The sequence below is a fragment of the Mobula birostris genome, chromosome X, assembly GCF_030028105.1.
Source record: "Mobula birostris isolate sMobBir1 chromosome X, sMobBir1.hap1, whole genome shotgun sequence".
Taxonomy (NCBI): domain Eukaryota; kingdom Metazoa; phylum Chordata; class Chondrichthyes; order Myliobatiformes; family Myliobatidae; genus Mobula; species Mobula birostris.
In genome coordinates this window covers 66,893,804-66,914,960 of record NC_092402.1, presented here as the reverse complement: position 1 = coordinate 66,914,960, position 21,157 = coordinate 66,893,804, and the positions used below count along the sequence as shown (strand labels likewise).

The following is a 21,157-nucleotide window of genomic DNA, read 5'->3' as shown; positions in this document are numbered from 1 at the left end:
AGGACAGTAGTGTTTCCATGTCCCAAGGAGATTGAGCCCCCCCACCCCCACTCCATTTTAACTAATTTTTACAGGAGCATCATTTAGTATCCTGATCAGTAGTGTCAGCATCACTGTCTGATATGGGAATTAGACCATAATATATAGGAGCAGAATTAAGCCATTTGGCCCATCATGTCTGCGTCACCATTTTATAATGGCTGATCCAATTTTCCTCTCAGCCCCAATCTCCTGCCTTCTCCCCATATCCCTATATGTCCTGACCAAACAAGAATCTATCAACCTCTGCCTTAAATATACATAAAGACGGCCTCCACAACTGCCTGTGGCAATGAATTCCACAGATTCACCACTAAAGAAATTCCTCCTCAACTCCATCTTAAAAGGACACCCCTCTATTCTGAGTCTTAGACTCTCCCATCACATCCACTCTAATCAAGGCCTTTCACCATTTGAAAGGTTTCAATGAAATCACCCCTCAGTCTTCGAAAATCTAATGAATACAGACCCAGAGCCATCAAACGCTCTTCATATGACATGCTATTCAATCCTGGAATCAGTGTCGTGAACCTCCTTTGAACTCTCTCCAGTTTCAGCACATCCTTTCTAAGATAAGGGGCCCAGAACTGCTCACAATACTCCAAGTGAGGCCTCACCAGTGCTTTATAAAGTCTCAACATTACATCCTTGCTTTTATAATCTAGTCCTCTTGAAATGAATTGGATTTGCCTTCCTCACCACAGACTCAACCTGCAAATTAACCTTTAGGGAATCCTGTACAAGGACTCCCAAGTCCCTTTGCACCTCAGGTTTTTGAAATTTCTTTCCATTTAAAAAATAGTCAATCCTTTCATTTATTCTACCAAAGTGCATGACCATACACTTCCCAACAGTGTATTCCATCTGCCACTTTTTTGTCCATTCTCCTAATCTGTCTAAGTCCTTCTGTAGCCTCTCTACTTCCTCAAAACTATCTCCCCTCCACCCATCTTCTTCTCCCCTGCAAACTTTGAAACAAAGCCATCAATTTCATCATCCAAATCATTGACATATAACGCAAAAAGAAACGGTCCCAACACAGACCCATGTGGAACATCACTAGTCACCAGCAGTCAGCCAAAACAGGCTCCCTTCATTCCCACTCTTTGTCTCCTGCCAATCAACCACTGCTTTATCCATGCTAAATCTTTCCTGTAGTACCATGGGCTCATAGCCTGCTAAGCAGCTTCATGTGTGGTATCTTGTCAAAGACCTTCTGAAAATCCAAGTACACAACATCAAGCAATTCTCCTTTGTCTATCCTGCGTGTTATTTCTTCAAAGAATTTCAACAGGTTTGTCAGGAAAGAGTTTTTCTTGAAGGAACCACGCTGACTACAGCCTATTTTATCATGTGCCTCTAAGTACCCGGAAACCTCATCCTTGATAATCAACTCCAGCATCTTCCCACCCAGAGGTCAGACTAACTGGCCTATAGCTTTCTTTCTTCTGCCTCTCTCTCTTCTTGAAGAGTGGAGTAAATTGCAAGGCATCTGACTGCAAGAGCCTACAAAGGATTGCGAGGATTGCTGGGAAGATCATCGGCATCTCTCTTCCACCTATTGAGATATTTATCAGGTGCACAGGGCATTTAACATTATCAATGATCCTTCCCATCAACAATCTCTTTGATCCCCTACCATCAGGCAGGAGGTCCCGTAGCAACAGGCCAAGGACTGTTAGGATGGGAAACAGCTTCTTACCCCAGGTTGTGGGACTAATGAACTCCCTGCCACCATCCAGGTCTCATCACTTATGAAGCACCAGTAATGTTATGCTGTTTACTTTTTAAACTAGTGTCTTAAATGCACCTTGTTTCTTGTTAATTTATTTGTGGTGATACTACTTTATGTGTTGTGTGTGAGTTATATGTACTGTGTTGTGCACCTTGGTCTGGAGGAATGTTGTTTCATTTGGTAGTTTACATGTATATGGTTGAAATGACAATCAACTTGAACTTGAACCCATGGTATAATAGGAAAGATACTAGCATGGATAGAAGAGTTCTGACTGGCAGGAAGAAAAGAATGGGAATAAAGGGAGAATTTTCTGGTTGGCTGCCGGTGACTAGCGGTATTCTGTAGGGGCCAGTGTTAGGATCACTTCTTTTCAATGATCTGGATGATGGAATTGGTGGCTTTGTGGCCAAGTTTACGGATGATATGAAGATAGGCAGAGGGGCAGGTAGTGTTAAGGAAGCAGGAAGGCTGCAGAAGGACTTGGACAGATTAGGAAAATGGGCAAATAAGTGGCAGATGGAATACATTGTAGGGAAGTACATGATCATGTACTTGGCACAGAAATAGAACCATAGACTATTTTCTAAATGGGAAGCAAGTTCAGAAACCAGAGGTGCAAAGGGACTTACGAGTCCCTATGCAGAATTCATAAAGGTTAAGTTGGAAGTTGAATCTGTGGTAAGGAAGGCAAATATAATGTTAGCATTCATTTTGAGAGGATTAGAATATAAAAGCACAGATGAAATGCTGAGGCTTTTTAAAGGCATTGGCCAGACTGTACTTGGAGTATTGCGAGCAGTTTGGGCCCCTTATCTAAGGCAGTATGTGCTGGAGGTATAGGAGACGGTCCAGACTAGGTTCATGAGAATGATCCCAGGAATTAAAGGGCTAATGTATGAGGAGCATTTGATGGCTCTGGGCCTATACTCACTGAAGTTTAGAAGAATAGGAGGGGTTCTAACTGAAAATGAGGGGGAAAGGGGGATTTTGGGGTCTATGAGTTTTGTTTATTTTTTTCTGTGGCAATTTTGGGTTGGGAGGTAGTGAATGTCTTTTCTTTCATCAACACTTGATCTTTTTGTATTTAATTGCTAGCTGGAGAAGACAAATATCAGAGATGTATTGTACATGCATACTTTGACAATAAAATGAACCTTTTGAACCTTTGAAACCTATCGAGTATTGAAAGGCCTAGATAGAGTAGACATGAAGAGTATGTTTTCAATAGTGGGGGAGTCTAGGACCAGAATGCACAGCCCTAGAATATAAGGATGTTTTCTTAGAACAGAGGTCAGGAGAAATTTCTTTACCCAGAGGATGGTGAATCTGTGGAATTCGTTGCCACAGATAGTTGTGGAGGCCAAGTGACTGGATATACTTAAAGCAGAGGTTGATAGGTTCTTGATTAGTAAGGGTGTCAAAGGTTACAGGGAGAAAGCAGGATAATAAATCAGCTATGATGGAATGGAGGAACAGCCTTGATGGCCTAACTCTGCTCCTATGTCTTATGGTCCAAATTGGATACCCTTACATTTATTGCTTCACATTTACCCCATTTGTCTTCTGCTACTCACTTACTCAACTTGCCTATATCCACTTGAAGCCTTTTTGCATGATCGTCACTATTCAGGTTCCCACTTAGTTTCACATGACTAACAAACTTGGAAATGCAACTATTAGTCTCCTCAGCTACGTCATTGATAGAGAGGGGGAGTAGCTAGGATCCCTGCGGTGCTCCAGTAACTACAGCCTGCCACTCTGAGAAGAACCTGTATATGTCGACTTTACATTCTCTAACTTTCAACCATTATCAATCCATGTATTCTAACCTTGTTTGCCAACTTCACTTGTGGGACCTTATTGTCTGAAAATCCAAATACACCACAGCCACAAGTTTCCCCTCATATACTCTCCTAGATACATCCTCAAAGAACATCAATAGATTAGACAAACATACCTCTTTTTCATAAATCCATGCCAACTCTGCTTCATTTTCTAAAGCACCTTGATATCACCTCTGTTATTATAGATTTCGGCACTATTCTTATTACTGATACCAAGCTAAACAGATTGGTTCTTCCCCATTTTCTCTCTTCACCTCAGAAATAGTGGTATTACATTTGCCGCCCTCCAATCTGCAGGAACTATTCCAGAATTTATGGAAATTTGGAAGAAGATGATAACCAAATACCTACTATTTCCGTGGAATAAAGGAAATTACAATGGCATGAGAGGGGAACTGGCCAAGGTTGACTGGAAAGAGACACTAGTGAGAAGGACAGCAGAGCAGCAATGGTTGGAGTTTCTGCGAGAAATGAGGGAAGTGCAAGACAGATATATTGCAAATAAGAAGACATTTTTGAGTGGAAGAAGGACACTACCATGGCTGACAAATGAAATCAGAGCCAAAGTTAAAGCAAAAGAGAGGACATACAAGGAAACCACAGCTAGTGGGAAGATAGAGGATTGGGAAGCTTTCAAAAACTTGCAGAATGAAACTAAGAAGGTCATTAGGAAGGAAAAGATGAATTATGAAAAGAAGCTGGCGACTAATATCAAAGAAGATACTACAAGCTTTTCAAGTATATAAAGGGTAAAAGAGAGTTGAGGGTAGATAGAGGACCAATAGAAAATGACACTGGAGATATTGTAATGAGAGACGCAGAGATGGCAGAGGAACTGAATGTGTATTTTGCATCAGTCTTCACAGTGGAAGACATTTGCAGTATACCGGACATTTAAGAGTGTCAGGGAAGTGAAGTATGTGCAGTGAAAATTACGACTAAGAAAGTGCTCAGGAAGCTTAATGGTCTGAGAGTGGATAAATCTCCTGGACCTGATGGAATGCACCCTCGGGTTCTGAAGGAAGTAGCTGGAGAGATTGCAGAGGCATTAACAATGATCTTCAAGAATCGATAGATTCTGGTACTGTATCGGATGACTGGAAAATTACAAATGTTACTCCGTCATTTAAGAAGGGTGGGAGGCAGCAAAAAGGAAGCTATAGACCTGTTACTCTGACATCAGTGGTTGAGAAGTTGTTGGAATCGATTGTTAGGGATGAGATTACAGAGTATTTAGAGGTACAAGACAAGATAGGCCAAAGCCAGCATGGTTTCCTGAAAGGAAAATCATGCCTGACTAACCTACTGCAATTTTTTAAGGAAATAACAAGCAGGGTAGACAAAGGAGATGCAGTAGATGTGGTGTACTTGGATTTTCAGAAGGCCGTTGACAAGGTGCCACACATGAGGCTGCTTAGTAAGATAAGAGCCCATGGAATTATAGGGAAGTTACTAGCATGGATGGAACATTGGCTGGTTGACAGAAAACAGAAAGTGGGAATAAAGGGATCTTATTCTGACTGGCTACCGGTTACCAGTGGAGTTCCACAGGGGTCGGTGTTGGGACCGCTGCTTTTTACGGTGTATGTCAATGACTAGGACTATGGGATTAATGGATGTGTGGCTAAATTTGCCGATGATACAAAGATAGGTGGAGGAGCGGGTAGTGCTGAGGAAACAGAAAGCCTACAGAGAGACTTAGATAGTTTAGGGGAATGGGCAAAGAAGTGGCAAATGAAATACAATGTTGTAAAGTGTATGGTCATGCACTTTGGTGGAAGAAATAAACGGGCAGACTATTATTTAGATGGGGAGTGAATTCAAAATGCAGAGATGCAAAGGGACTTGGGAGTCCTTGTGCAGGATACCCTAAAGGTTAACCTCCAGGTTGAGTCAGTGGAACAGAAGGCGAGTGCAATGTTAGCATTCATTTCTAGAGGTAGAGAATATAAGAGAAGGGATGTAATGTTGAGGCTCTATAAAGCACTCGTGAGACCACACTTGGAGTATTGTGTGCAGTTTTGGGCTCGTTATTTTAGAAAGGATATACCAACATTGGAGTGTTCAGAGTAGATTCATGAGAATGATTCCAGGAATGAAAAGGTTACCGTATGAGGAATGTCTGGCAGCTCTTGGGCTGTATTCCCTGGAGTTCAAGAGAATGAGGGGGGAATCTCATAGAATGTTAAAAGGCCTGAACAGATTAGATATGGCAAAGTTATTTCCCATGGTAGGGGAGTCTAGGACAAGAGGGCACGACTTCAGGATCGAAGGACGTCCATTTAGAACTGAGATACAGAGAAATTACTTTAATCAGAGGGTGGTAAATCTGTGGAATTTGCTGCCACGAGCAGCTGTGGAGGCCAAGTCATTGGGTGTATTTAAGGCAGAGATAGATAGGTTCTTGATTAGCCAGGGCATCAAAGGGTATGGGGAGAAGGCAGGGGAGTCGGGATGAGTGGAAGAACTGGATCAGCCCATGATTGAATGGCAGAGTAGACTCGATGGGCCGAATGGCCTACTTCTGCTCCTATATCTTACGGTCTTACTTTCTCCACCGCCACCACTTTCAAAAGTCTTAAACAAAAAGCTCTGAGATTCATTAGTTTTCAGCCTCATTAATTTTCCTATCTGAAGTTTTTTCTCCCCCAAATATAGCTTCTTTGATGAAGACAAAGCATTTCTTCCGCTATTTCCTTGTTTCCCCATCATAAAATTCTCCTGTCTCTAAAGAACCGACATTTGCTCTGACCCATACATTCCCCTATAGTCTGCTTTGTGTTTCCCAATAGTTAGTGTCATATTCTATTGTTTTTTTTTAATCAGTTTCCTCATCTTGGTTCACTGAACTGAAAAGCACTCCCAATCCTCAGAGTAACTTTACAAGCCTTTTCCTTAATTTTCCACTTTTCTTGTGAGTCTTAAGGAACCAAACACTTGTTGCAAATTGTGTATTCTTTGCTAAATGTTAATCAACGCCTTGTCACTCTAATACTCTTTAAAGCAGTTTCCCCAATCTACCCCAGTTAACTCATCCCTCATATCTTTGCTTAGATTGAAAACCGTGGTTTCAGTTTGAACGACAGCACTTTCCAACTTAATGTAAAATTCCATCAATTTTATGGCCACTCTTTTCTAGGGCACCTTTATGCCAAGGTTATGATTTAACCTTCCCGTGCTGCACAGCACTAAATCTAAAATTATTGTCCCCTTGTCAGTGCCTCAAAGTACTGATCTAGAAGAGTCCATCTCATATATACATTCCAGAAATTCATCCTTTACCTGACAGATAGACAAGGCAAATTAAGTCCTGTATGATTACTATATCAGTCCTGTTACACGCAATTTTAATTGCACCATTTCCTACATCACTTCCATTCAGAGAGCTGTAAACCTCTCCTACAATGCTTTCTGCCTCCTGCTGCTTCTTAGCTCCACTAAAGCCAGTACCAATTCTACACAACAATCTGCCAAGTCAAGATTGTTCCTAACTAACAAACTGATGCCATCTCCTATTAACAGTCCTACCCTACCTTTTCAATGTTGCTTATCCTTCTAAAATGTCAAATATCCTGGAAATACTTAGATCCCATCTTTGATCACCCTGTTTTACAATAGCAATGAGATCATACCCATCTACAGGTCTTTATGCAATTAATTCATCCTAGTTGGGAACATTTACACAGTGTCTTTAAATTTGGCCTTTTAACATTTTTCTGTACTCGATTCCCATTTGTTGCTCATCTTTGTTTCCACTGCCAATTCATTTTGTTTACTACTTCTCCAACATCCACCTTGTTTCTCCCCCTCCCAACTTTCTCCTCACATTTCCATCTTTCATCTGAAACTAATCTACATGGAGATCAACTTTACTGTCACCAGAATAAGTACAGCACTTGAAGAAAGCATGTTGAAAGAGAATTGAAACAAATGATTTTACAATAACAGAAGTGTTCAGACAAGTTAGAGAAGTTATGACATGCTCATTTGTAGGATATGACTTTGATAGTGTGTTGAAATGCATTCTGCAATGACAGTTAAAAATAAGAACTTTTATTTACCAGATTCATCCACAACTGGCAATGCAGACACTCTTTTTTCCACAAAGATCCCCAAGGCCACATAAATGGGAGTATTTTTCTTCACCACTGCAATGTTGTTGTATGTTCCAATGTTCAACTCTTCTAATGTTTTGGACATAAAATCTGGTTTGGGCATCTCTGAAATCTGCAATAAAAAATAAAAGTATCTTCAGAAACAAAACAAATACAGAAGTAAATGTACAAAAATCCACAGGATTGTTTATAGTTCAGAAGTAAAGATTAAAGAGAATATTTCTGAAGTAATATCAGATTGATATGCATTTTTAAACTCTTTGTTCAAGAATATCGTGGTTGGTCTTCATCCCGACACAGTAAAGAATCCCCCAAGTTCACCAAAATCTAATTAAAGCTAATTTTTAAAAAATTATTTTATCCAAAAGCACCACAAAAATTAAATATAAATATTTCTATTTCAAAAAAAACTGTCAGAAGCTCTGCTTCTACTGCAGTACAAATCCTACACTGGGAAATTTACTGATACACAATCCCACCTCTCCAGAACAAGGAAATTCTATTCAACAGGTATAATTTTTATTCATTAATGGACAAGGTCAACACTTACTGCTCATCTCTAGACACCCCTCTCAACAAGTGAATAGTGAAGAACACCAAAACTGTGGCAAAATGTGAGCTGCCAGAGGAAGTAGCTGAAACAGGTACATTAACAACATTTAACAGTTCCTTGGACAGGTATGTAGACAGGAAAAATTTACAAGGATATAGGCCAAGCACAGGCAAATGAGAGTAGCTTAGATGGGAATCTTGGTTGGCATGGACCAGTTGGGTCAAAGGGCCAGTTTCTGTGCTGTATTACTTTAATTTCAACTCTGTGCCACTGAATTTCAAAGACTCCAGGAATGAATGGATCAGGTCTCTAAATACTAGTCACACTCTAGAGGAATGATGATGTAAAAAAAAAGAGACTAACCAAAGGGTACTGTGCACTGTGTGCTTACAAGAATATCTAGGCCTAACTTGTATCTTTCACCCGAAATATTACCTCTTTTTCCCTTCCCATAGCTGTGGCATGACCAGTGTTTTCTGTTTGCAATTTTAATTTATATTTCAAACATCTGCAGCTTCTCTGATTTTCACCACCTTTTATCTTTGTCAAATTTGTGGTCTTGGATACTTACAAAGAGTTTGAGAAACTTCAAAATGCGCTTGTGTGTAAGGATATAGAGTGTATTCCCTGTTAAAGGATCAACAACTGGAAGACGATGAATTTTGTTCTTGATCAGCGATGAAACTGCATCGTATAAGCTGCAGTGATGGAAAAGACAGTGAGCCACAAATTGACACCACACATGTAGTCATTTACACTTGGCACAAGATGCTCTCAGTGTTGCGGGTTTGGTCCACCTCCAATTCCTGGGCTGGAATTGAGTTTCATATTCCACTTCATTGAAAATAGATCATGTCTGCAAAGACATGTACAAATCCTCAGAGAAACAGGAGGGAAGAATGTACTCAATATAGCCTTCATCCTGATGGCTACCATTGCGTACAGCTCCATCAAGTTGTGCACATAGACCTAGGGTGTGTAGACATTAAGGGTCACCTTAATGAAGTTCAACCTGTTCCTGATGTTGCAAAGCTTGGGTCTCTGGCCCTGTTTCACCTCCTCTTTGCAGGAGATCACCTTTGACAAGTTAATCAGGCTGTGGTGTGCACAGAATATTAATTCTGGATCAAGTGTGCAAGCTTCACAATCAGAAATACCAAGGCTACCCTGCAGTATAAACTGGGCATGCCTGCAGCAAGGAAGCCAGCACATATTACATAATTGGTTCTGTAACCTAAATATTATGGGGAAGTGAACTGCTCTCACAATAACTGCAAAAATTACAAAGAAAGGCTGTTCAGTCCATCAGCTATTTGCTACCACAAACAATTTGATGAATACGGTGGATTCTGGTTAATTGGGCCATCAGTTAATCGAGGTTGCCAGTTATTTGAAACAATTCTTAAAGAACAAAAACTAAATCGAGAAAATTACCAGGATTCCTTCCATTTATTTGGGACACCATGCCACTTAATTGGGGCACAAGATTGTTGCCAAACAGGTTCTAACCACCGTCAGTCTTGCGCACTTGCGTGGCCATTAAGCACTATACATGCTCAGAGTCAACAGTTTTAAATAGTGTCAGTTGTGTGTATTTGTGTTCAAAAAGCAGTGCTTGTTGTCACTGATAGCTGTTGAAAAATAAGCAGCAAGATAATTCAGAACCGTTTTGCTCACTGCAGTTTCAAGCATTCTGGCTTAGAGATGCCACAAACAGCCAGGAGTGAAAGCCAAATGATTTCAGGACTTCAACAAATTAGGAACTACAAAGAATTTGAAGGTTATAGACAATCATCTAGAGGAGCAGAGCGAAGTGATGATGGCACTAAATGGCGACTTCTTTGTTTGCATCTTCAGAAACAGCTCTATTTCCATCTTTAATATCTCTATCTTTCCCTTTCAGGGTTCTTTTGAAGACCCTGACCTGGAGTTACACGCTGAATATGGTTGTTTGCGGGAATGGGACCCGCTCTCGGGATTTCACAACTGGCCGTTATTTGGCACACCAAGGGCTCAGCCTAAGAGTTCAGCTCGACTTTGGAGGCCTAGGATCTCTGGGCTCTGGAGACAGGCAGATCAAAGGTCGGTGTCACGGCAGGTGTGTCGTCAGGGGAGTCGGAATATCTACGGCTGTGTGCCCAAAGACCTGAGATCTTTGGACACAGAGCTTGAAAAAAGCAACAAAACGGACATTTAACATCATAAACCAGCGAGCTGTTTGTTGTGTCTCCCCTCTCGCTATGAAACGGAGATCCTCTTTCTCCCTTATTAGGGAGAGAGAGCCTGTAGCATGTCGAATACCGGGTGAAATGCGAAGTCTTTGGGGTAACTGTAAGTCTGTGTCTTTGCTGTTGCTTTGCTCACAATTGAGTGCTTGGTGGTGGGTGCCCACGCTTTTTTTTTTGTTGGTGGGGGAAGGGGGGAATTGTTGCTTGCTGCCGCTTATGCACGGGAGAGAGGGGAGCTGGGGGGGGGGGACTTTGGAGTTCTAACATTTAACTGTCATTCATTCTTTGGGGTACTCCTCTGTTTTCATGGATGGTTACGAAGAAAAAGCATTTCTCTGACATTAAATGTATCTTTGAAACTTTTGAAGTTACAATGAAAATGAAGGTTTGGAGGGTACAATCGTCCAAAGCATTGCACGAAAACACTAGATGTCTGTGCTGATTTTGTTCGTTGCGTACTCTGGACGAATTCCTCCACTGATGACCATTGGGAATTAACAGTTTTATAGTGCTGTAGTGTTACTGGCAGTGTTCTAATTTGTTCTGTGCTATTTAAATACATAATTTGTTACTCAGTTTGTCTTTTTTTTCTACCTTTTTAAACTATCTCCATGAAACTTCAGCTAATTGGGGCAGCTGCTTAATCAAGCCAAAGTGTATTTGCGCCGATATGTCCCAATTAACCGGAATCCACTGTATGTGGCTAGTAAACAAAAATATTCATTATTCCAAATAAATCAATATCCCAATTGACAAATCCAAGCTCTCAGTATTGGATTATGGATCCACTTAATTTTGTTATAAGAAATTTACTTTGTCCTCTACTTAGAATTAGTTTCTCTTCCTCTCCACTCATTCCTATGGAAGTAAAAAAACCTCAGCCACTTCCTACTAATGTCTGTCAACCAACCTTCTCCACCCTAAAGCTTTCCAACCTTTGTCTCCCCACCTTTGGTATACTACTCCCCAGGTCATCAGCTTTCCACATTCAACTTACTTCACCCTTGCCATTCATCTGCTGAGGTCATTTCTTTCACCCAAGTACATAATAGCTGAAGATGGATTGTTCCCTTCATTGGCCACCTTACCCTTGGCTTAAGCTCCAGTTTCATTTTTAACTTATCTCATCCAACCCACGCATAATTTCAGATACTTAAAGTATTGAACAGTTAATGATAACTTTTGGACAGAGAAAAACTGCTTTTTGTAGTTTTGCCTATTCAATGAAGAATCTAAAAAGTTTACTTAGTTCTTCAGTCTTCAAAACATTAATTCAATGAACATTCTGCCATTAACATTTGAAAAATCCGTCTCTTACTTTCTTTTCAAGAGGACAGAGTACTTTTACAATTCAGTGTAATACTAAATCACTTAGATCATATAATTGGGCAAAATTAACAGTGATAAATCAAACACATACATTATCGCATATGATTAGAATATTTCATTACCTGGCATTTGGGGAGATGCTCACCAATGGTTTAAAAGAGTCTTGTAGATAAACCTCTGATAAGACAAAAAACAGAAGGGAAAAGAATATTGAATAAATCACATGAGTACAATAAAGGGAGCTTTTATAAAATATTCAACTGGACCACTTATTAGGACAGCAGCAAGATGCTTGCAGGAATATTTCCAAACAGATAAACAAAAATTAAAACAATCTTAAATAAATTCCCTTTCATATCAGCTACCAGAGTCCAAAACAAAATCAGATGCAAAATAATGTTATCCTCTCATCCTCACTGGTCTTTGTCTAGAGATTGCCAACCTGACATCTTCGACACAAAGCCATCTTCAACTGGACTCTGGCCTGACCTCCAATTCCTCCTTATCGCTATCCTTAACCCGACCCCTAACTCCCGGCTCTGACCCAAACCGATCCCTACGAACCTAAGAAACTATTAAATTTGAGGCACCACCTTGACGGGGAACACAGCTTGGCACCATCTCTACTGGAATTCATATTAATATTTCAGGTTGTTGTAAAGGAGAGTACTGCAGATGCTGGAAATACAAATTACAAACAGAAGAAGTGGAAAAAGCCCAGCAGAACCCTTCTGAGAAATGAAAGGTCCTTGACCTAAAAAACTTAACTCTGTTTCTCTTTCCAGAGATGGTGCCTGACATACTGAGCATTACCAGTATTTTCTGCTTTTAACAATGCTTCAGATAGGATACTTTTCTGACAAAGCAATAAAATTGCAGCATTAATTCCATTTCTCTCAAAATGAAATCATTTGGTCAAATGTACTGTATTTTTTAAAAAGCAAAAATTTTAAATTACACATCACCTAGCACTGCAAAAGCTGTCTCCAGCAGGGCAGACAGTACATCAATTACAACTTCAATCTCAAGGCCAGGGCTGAAATCTGGGACTTCACCCGTCTGCAAAGTGATATTTGCCACTGAACCATTGGAATCCAATTTTAGCATGAAGTTATATTTTCCCCACTCAGGAGTGAGGGGCTGAGAGCACTGCTCTAGTCTAAGGGAATAGTAATCCTGTTACAGAGTTAATGGTGTGGAGGGGTGGGGAAAAGAAGAAATTTTTTAAAAATTCTTCTGTCCTAAAGTAGATTAAAACTGTTAGATAATGGCTGTTCACAATCTTGACTTTATAACCCTTTTTTTAAAAATTCTGATAATTTGTAAACAGTGGATTTTTCAGTTTTGCAGCATTTGTGTATATTAAACTTTTTAATCTGCTTTTTGGGATTTTTATTCTTGACTAACTACAGCGAAATTATAAAGTAAAGGATTGAGCTCTGAAGTATGAAAAACCACAGAACACAAAAGATCCTTTAAAACACTTACTGGAAAGAGGTTTATGCATATTACTAAAGACAAAAATCAGTTGGAAAGTAACTTATCAATATCATATCAAGGCCCAACAACAGACTACAACAATTAAACCCCAATCAAACCCCATCACGAGCAGATTGAAAGATTCAATCTTCTCTCACATCAAAACACATCCTTCCTACTCTGTATACCTTCTAAATTCTTAAAATCCACACCTCTCTATGCAACATTACCTCTCCATGTTTCTATTTTGTGTTCCTCCAGTTCATAGATCTGAACCTGTGCAGAAAGAAAAAGAAAAATTAATCTCAACCCTCAAATGGTGCTCCTTCCATATCCTTCATCTTCAAGCAACCTTAACTGTGGGGCTTAAGGAATTGACCAGGAAATTTCAAGTACAATGCCTATCTGTACTGAATACCAATGGCTAACAGAGTAGTTACGATTAGCCCATGGCTTACACAAGTTAGCTGAGAGGTAGAGAGGCAAAACAGAAAGGGAAAGTAGTGCATCAAACTTTTCACTTCTAGTCTGTGAAGGTTAACATTTGGTAGAAAGTACACATGCAGACATTGCATGCAATTTAGGGTAGATGCTGAGATGTTTCCACTAGTGGAAGAATCTCAAATGAGGGGATGTAGTTTCATGATAAGGGGACAGTCATAGAAACATAAATATAGCATGGAAACAGACCCTTTGGCCCAACTCATCCTTGTCAATCAAGCTATCTACCCAAGCTAGAATCATTTGCCTGTGTTTGGACCATATCCCTCTAAATCTTTCCTGTGTATTCAAGTGTCTTACAAATGTCATAATTGTACCTACCTCTACAGCTTCCTCAGACAGTTCTTCCTTTTTAAAAAAGTGAAAGCAGGCATGGACTTAGCTGCAGTACTCTCCATGAAGAAACAGAACTGACACATGGATAAGACATCACACTTGTCTATCTATGTTCCTACAGGACAGGCTGAGAGAATTCAATGCAACTTGATGGAACAGAGTTGAGGACAACCAGGGACTTAGAATCTTGTAGCAACTATAGACAATTTGCAGCTGAGAACACATCTTCACTGAGGTGAAATGATAAAAGGTGCTTTGTGACTCAGGTCAGAGTCACTTTACTAAACACAGGGACGTGCTTAGAATCATTAAAACCACAGTATTTAAGATTCATTGGAACCACTGTATGTAAACACACACAAACTCAATGTCATTACGTACCAGTGGTGACTTGTAGTATCTGTGTAAAATATTAATGAAATCTGTGATTGTGAGCATGCCTGCAACAGAACAAAAGACCAGTCAAATGGAAAGCAGACCAACACTTAACTGCCTAGTACTAAAATTAGTAACCTTCATTTGCATGACTTCCTGGCTAAATGTCCGTATGGTGACCTAGAGAGTACAATGAATGAACACAAATGACCAAACTCCACTTTTTAATTGATGCACAGAAGCAATCCACAATTCAGATGACTCACACTACCTCAATCCTGTCTTCAGTTCCTAATTGTTTGGCATTGGTATAACCAGCTCTTAATATTGACATTAGTCTGCATTTGGGTAACTTGAAAGGGTTGGTGCACATCATTACATTGGTGGCAAAATGGCTGGAAAGACTAGATGTTTCACAAAGGCACCGGTCAGTGCAAAACTGCCGAAACAAAACCCTTGTTTTTCATATCAAATACAGAGTTAGTTTGCTATGGGATTAGTCACAATTCATGCAGGCATTCACTGAGTATGCAAAAACATACCTTAAGTGTGGATCTGATGACTGAAAAAACACTCGTCTACCTTGACCTCTTTTCAATGCAAAAGGATGCTCAGCAGATTGCTAGCGTTGGAGAGGTCCAGAGGAGGTTTAAAAGGATGACCCCAGGAATGAAAGGGTTAACATATGAGGAGCGTTTGATAGCTCTGGGCCTGTACTCACTGGAGTTTAGATGGGGGGGAGGGGGGGAGAGAAAGAAAGAAAGAGGGATCTCATTGAAACCTATCGAATATTGAAAGCCCTAGATAGAGTGGATGTGGAGAGGATGTTTCATTTAGTCGGGGAGTCTATGACCAGAGGGCACAACTTCTGAATAGAACGGCATTTAGAACAGAGGTGAGAAGGAATTTCTTTAGCCATAGGGTGGTGAATCTGTGGAATTCATTGCCACAGACAGCTGTGGATGCCAAGTCATTGGGTATATTTAAAGCAAAGGTTGATAGGTTCTTGATATCTTGAAATGACTGTTAGCTTGTCATTGCCTGGGTGTGTCTGATGGCTCCCTACTCAGGTGTATGCCAGGAAAGAGCTACAAACTACTTGGCACCACTTGATATCCAAATTAAGTGTGAACATCATCAATTTTGGCTGGCATCTTTCCAATAGACATTTTGCCATGTTTAGGAACTAGGCATAACCAGAGAATAAGAATTCTTACAGCTAAAATTGGTGGCAATATTACTTGGATGAGGGATATTCAGCAGTAGGCCTCCTTGACAGATACAGGACAGGGTCAATAGTTACTGTGAGGCCCATTAGCTACAAACCAGCACATTTACTACAAAATCTATTATCTGCAACAAATGGTTATTCTTGTAATATTACTGTAGTTTTACTTTTCAATGTTACCACAGCAATAATCTCTTCAGAATTACTTTAGAAAGGTGTGGTGCAGCATCAGCGAAACTCACCCACAAAGCTCTGTGTTTTGCTATCCCAGAGAGGTGCAGCACGAACTCCATTTGACACCAGGGCAAAGAAAGCCTTCTTTACCTGAAGGAGAAACAGGTAAAAAAAGGCAAGGATCACACATTCAGATACCCACAAAGATTAGTCCTTGAAAATCTAATCCTTTCTCATGAGATCTGGATTTAAAAGTGACAGGTGTATTGACAATCATAAATTAGGTCATAAGTAGGCACAGTTGTTTGTCTTACTGCACTAACATGAAGCAGTGATTAGCCACATTAGGGCCCTGCATGGGATCTGAGGTGTGTTCATAAACTGAATCCAGAATTTGCTGGGTGAAAGGAGGCAAAGGATAATGGTGAATGGGTGTTTTTCTGACTGGAAGTCTGTGTTAATTGGAGGGCCGTAAGGGCCAGTGCTGGGGCCTTTGTTGTTTGTAATGTATACAAATGACTTGGAGGAGAATGTAGGGGGTATGATTGGTATGTTTGCAGATGACATGAAAACTGGGAGTTATACATAGCAAAGATATAGATCAGCTGAAAAGTTGGGTGGAGTGATGACAGATGGAGTTTAATCCATATAAGATCCAAGATTGTCTGAGCAGAACAAAATAATTGTTTCTCCGGATCTGATGCAACACATATATTTTAAAAAACACACTAAGATAAAGGACACAATAATTAAAAAAAAATAAATGTAAATACAGAGGATAGGTTATATACATAGATTGATTAAATTGTCTGAATAGTTTAGCCAAATTCGGCAGTGGTAACAATGCATTAACCAACAGGGCCCCAACATTCCCAAGATGAAATGGGAAGTAGGAAAATAAAAGCCATGTCAGGCACCTATCCCTGGTCTTTGAACAATGAACTTTGCCTAAAGTACATTTAAGTTGATGCTCAGTAAGAACCGGATTGAGTGCAAGGGCAAAGCCCCACTATTGAAAGTGTGCTAAGTGTTCGTCATCTAGGTTCACAGAGGCAGCAAATTTCAACTGGATGACATGGGGTTAGTAACATCCATTTGTTAAACCCAACAAAATCCATGAACAGAGCATGAGCAGCTTCTTATACAATCACTATTTAAAAAGCCAAATAAGTATAATCTAGTCAATGGTCCTTTATTGACACCATCAAATAAGATCCAATTACCAGCAGTGGCTGGTATGACAATGTATCAGAACTCATGCCAAAAAGAGCACATTGTCCTTAAAAGGTTATATGCATACAATAATAAGATTTATAAATACATACGTAGTCATAAAAGGAACTCAGAGAAAATATATTTAAATGACATTCCAAATCATTAATATGGACCATGAGTACAGTTCATCCAGATCGATGAGGTCCAGCCATTTCCTCCACAAAGTAAATTATCAAAGTACATATATGTTACCATATATTAACATTAAACTTGATCTCAAAATACTTAATTTGATTGGTTAAGTCTTTACTCCCTTAAAATCTTTCTGAATCAGCTGAGTGGATAATCTGTCAATTTATAGTGTCTGACATTTGCTGACTGAGGGACTGATGTGATTATGTGCTGCCCAGGCCAGTGATCTTCCAAATTATTCACCAGTGGGGTGGTTAGTAATTCTTTGAACATATTTGGTAACTTTGAAGGATATTTGAAGGAAAACTCGGGACTTTAAATATGTTAAGTAACACAAGTCCACTCTTCTGTGCCAGTTTGACTCAGCAGACAGTGCCTACAGCTTTCAGTCTGAAGGCTGCAGGTTCAGTCCCAGAACTCTATTGCACAACATGGACACAGAACATTCAATCTCATTTAGAAAGTCACTTGCAGAACCTACACTCTGACATCTGGTCTAGGGTGATTAGGATCAGCAGTTTGAAACATATATAGTAAATCTTCTGAATAGTATTCATATGTGGTTCATAAACATCACACTGTGTATTTTTGCTGCTTGAAAGGTAGACAGAGTGGCAAAGATGGTGTCTGGCATGCCAGCTTTCATCAGTCAGGGCACTAAGTACAGAGTTGTAGAGTCATGTTGCAACTATGCACGTCACTGGAAAGATCACACTGAGTACTGTGTGCAGCTCTGGTTGCCCAACTATAGGAAGGATGTCAATAAACTGGAAAAGGTGCAGAAAAGATCCACAAGGATGTTACTGGGACTGGGAGGGCTTGAGATGTAAGGAGAGCCTGGAGCAATAAAGGCTGAGGGGTGAGCTTACAGAGATTCATAAAATCGTGACGGATATAGATAAGATGAATAGTCACAGTCTTTATTCCCCCAAACTAGTGGAGTCGAAACGAGAAGGCATAGATTTAAGATGAGTGGGGCAAGATTTAAAAAGCTGAGGAGGCACATTCCCCCCCCCCCCACACACACACACACACACACACACACACACACACACACACACAAAGGGTGTTGAGTATAGGGAACAAATGCCATTGGAAGCTGTAGGAGTCAGTGCAATTACAATATTGAAAAGACATTTGGACAAGGTACATGCATAGAAAAGGCCTTGAGGGATATGAGCCAAACGTTACTAGCCCGGAAAAAATTGGACTGGTGGGCCCTTTCCTGCTCTGTATAACTCTATGGCTGTAAATATTTTGGCACCACAAGTTTAGGAAAACACTTCAGCAAAATGCGGAGAGTGAAATGTACAGTGTTAAAAACAAGGCCCATCTGCTTGGGTTCATGTAGCTGCTAAGAATTGTTTTATACTATTCATAGAGAAGTACCTTACCAAATAATAAGCTGCTATTAACCACCAGCATCAGAAACACAGCACTGCTAACCGAGGGACCATTATTGCACAAAACAACATGGAAATTGGGTTTCATCTATTTTTGGTGAGCTACACTGTCACTGCTTGTAGCACGATCAATTTGGGGGTTCTTGCAAAACAAAAAAATCAAAAAGGTGTTTGAAGAAGTGCTAGGGTAGCTTGCATCCCGAAGTGTACCAAAATGGGCCCCACGTTGAGCCCAACAACACCACACTCGATTTAGCGCAGCTGCAGGTGCTTTGCTGAGCAGCTGCTGCAAAAGGCAGCAAAGGCACACTTTCCATGGCTGCCCCACATCAGCAGGTGACAGGCTGCAGGGGAGAGGGAGAGACCTCTCACGTTCCAAGGGTCACGCAAATCCTGGTCAGCAAAATCCACGCCAGCAGACGTGCCAGGGACATCAGAAGAGGTTGATAGCAGGAGACGACTGCAATTGCCTCCTGTGGATGTGAGACCAAGTAGGGCAATACAGGAATAAATTTCATATGTTCACAAAAATCAGGGTGATCTGCCGACCACTGAGAACAGCAACAGCAAGCCCTTTCGGTAAATGGATCAGAGATGCATTGATCAACGTCTTCCAATCAGAGCAGATAAGTCTGCAGAGCAGCAGGTGAGGAATTAAATGCCACCTGGGCTTCCCTGCTTGAATATTGATGTCTTATGTTAGTCGTAACCATGGGGAGACTTGCTGGGATTGCCTTGGGGACTATAAATTTGCAGGCTGATTCTGTGACACATTCATCAGGATGCCCCTTATATAACACATGACAGATTTGCCAAATTGGGAGATGAGACAGTGGCTACTGAGTAGGGACATGCATCTGGAGGCCACGTTCTCCCTCCTGCTCCTCTTCAAGGTTTGCCTCGTGGACCCCAGGCTCCAGGTTCTCCTCCAGTATCCACTGTCATTTTCCATTTGCACTACAAATAGAACAGTACAACACAGGAACAGGCCATTCAGCCCACAATGCTGTGCTGAACTATTACATTAGTAATCAAATGACCAACTACACTCATCCCTTCTGCCTACAGTCCCTATCCTTCCATTTCCTGTATATTCATGCTCCTATATAAGAGCCTTTATCATATTTGCCTCCATCACCACACCACTCTGTGTACAATAAAACTTGATCTGTACATCTCCTTTGAACTCTTCTTCTCTCATGCTAATCGTATACCCTCTGGTATTAGACATTTCAACCCTGGGGAAAAAGATACCAGCTGTCTACTCTACCTCTGCCTCTCATAATCTCATAAACCTACATCAGATCTCCCCTCAGCCTCCGCTGCTCCAGAGAAAACAACCCTTCTGTCCAACCGCTCCTTACAGCACATGCCCTCTAATCCAGGTAAAACTCCTCTGCACCCTCTCCAAAGTGTCCACATTTTTCCTATAATGGGGCAACCAGAGCTCAATACAGTTCTTCAGTAGTTGGTAAGTTGATGGAGAAGATCCTGAGAGGCAGGATTTATGAACATTTGGAGAGGCATAATATGATTAGGAATAGTCAGCATGGCTTTGTCAAAAGCAGGTCGTGCTTTACGAGCCTGATTGAATGTTTTGAGGATGTGACTAAACAATGATGAAAGTAGAGCAGTAGATGTAGTGTATATGGATTTCAGCAAGGCATTTGACAAGGTACCCCATGCAAGGCTTATTGAGAAAGTAAGGAGGCATGGGATCAAAGGGGACATTGCTTTGTGGATCCAGAATTGGCTTGCTCACAGAAGGCAAAGAGTGGTTGTAGACGGGTCATATTCTGCATGGAGGTCGGTCACCAGTGGTGTGCCTCAGGGGTCTGTTCTGGGACCCCTTCTCTTTGTGATTTTTATAAATGACCTGGGTGAGGAAATGGAGGGATGGGTTAGTAAATTTGCTGATGACATAAAGGTTGGGAGTGTTGTGGATAGTGTGGAGGGCTGTCAGTGGTTACAGCAGGACATTGACAGGATGTAAAATTGAGCTGAGAAGTGGCAGATGGAGTTCAACCCAGATAAGTGTGAGGTGGTTCATTTTGGTATTTCAAATATGATGGCAGAATATAGTATTAATGGTAATACTCTTGGCAGTTTGGAGGATCAGAGAGATCTTGGGGTCCAAGTCCATAGGACACTCAAAGCTGCTGCACAGGTTGACTCTGTGGTTAAGAAGGCATACGGTGCATTGACCTTCATCAACTGTGGGATTGAGTTTAAGAGCCGAGAGGCAATGTTGTAGCTATATAGGACCCTGGTCAGACCCCACGGAGTACTGTGCTCAGTTCTGGTCACCTCACTATAGGAAGGATATGAAAACTATAGAAAGGGTGCAGAGGAGATTTACAAGGATGTTGCCTGGATTGGGGAGCATGCCTTATAAGAATAGTTGAGTG

At 40.8% G+C, this 21,157-nt stretch overlaps 1 protein-coding gene across 2 annotated transcripts in view; it reads right to left on the bottom strand.

Annotated features, from left to right (window-relative positions):
* Positions 1 to 21,157, bottom strand: part of LOC140191305 (5'-AMP-activated protein kinase subunit gamma-1-like) — a 65,993-nt gene that overhangs the window by 10,442 nt on the left and 34,394 nt on the right. For both annotated transcript variants that reach the window (XM_072248581.1, XM_072248582.1), the window contains exons 4-9: positions 16,008 to 16,089; positions 14,544 to 14,602; positions 13,556 to 13,601; positions 11,969 to 12,023; positions 8,861 to 8,987; positions 7,683 to 7,848 (exon numbers count right to left, since the gene is read on the bottom strand). In XM_072248581.1, the coding sequence (XP_072104682.1) occupies positions 7,683 to 7,848; positions 8,861 to 8,987; positions 11,969 to 12,023; positions 13,556 to 13,601; positions 14,544 to 14,602; positions 16,008 to 16,089 (535 nt within the window). The remainder of the gene's footprint in view (positions 1 to 7,682; positions 7,849 to 8,860; positions 8,988 to 11,968; positions 12,024 to 13,555; positions 13,602 to 14,543; positions 14,603 to 16,007; positions 16,090 to 21,157) is intronic.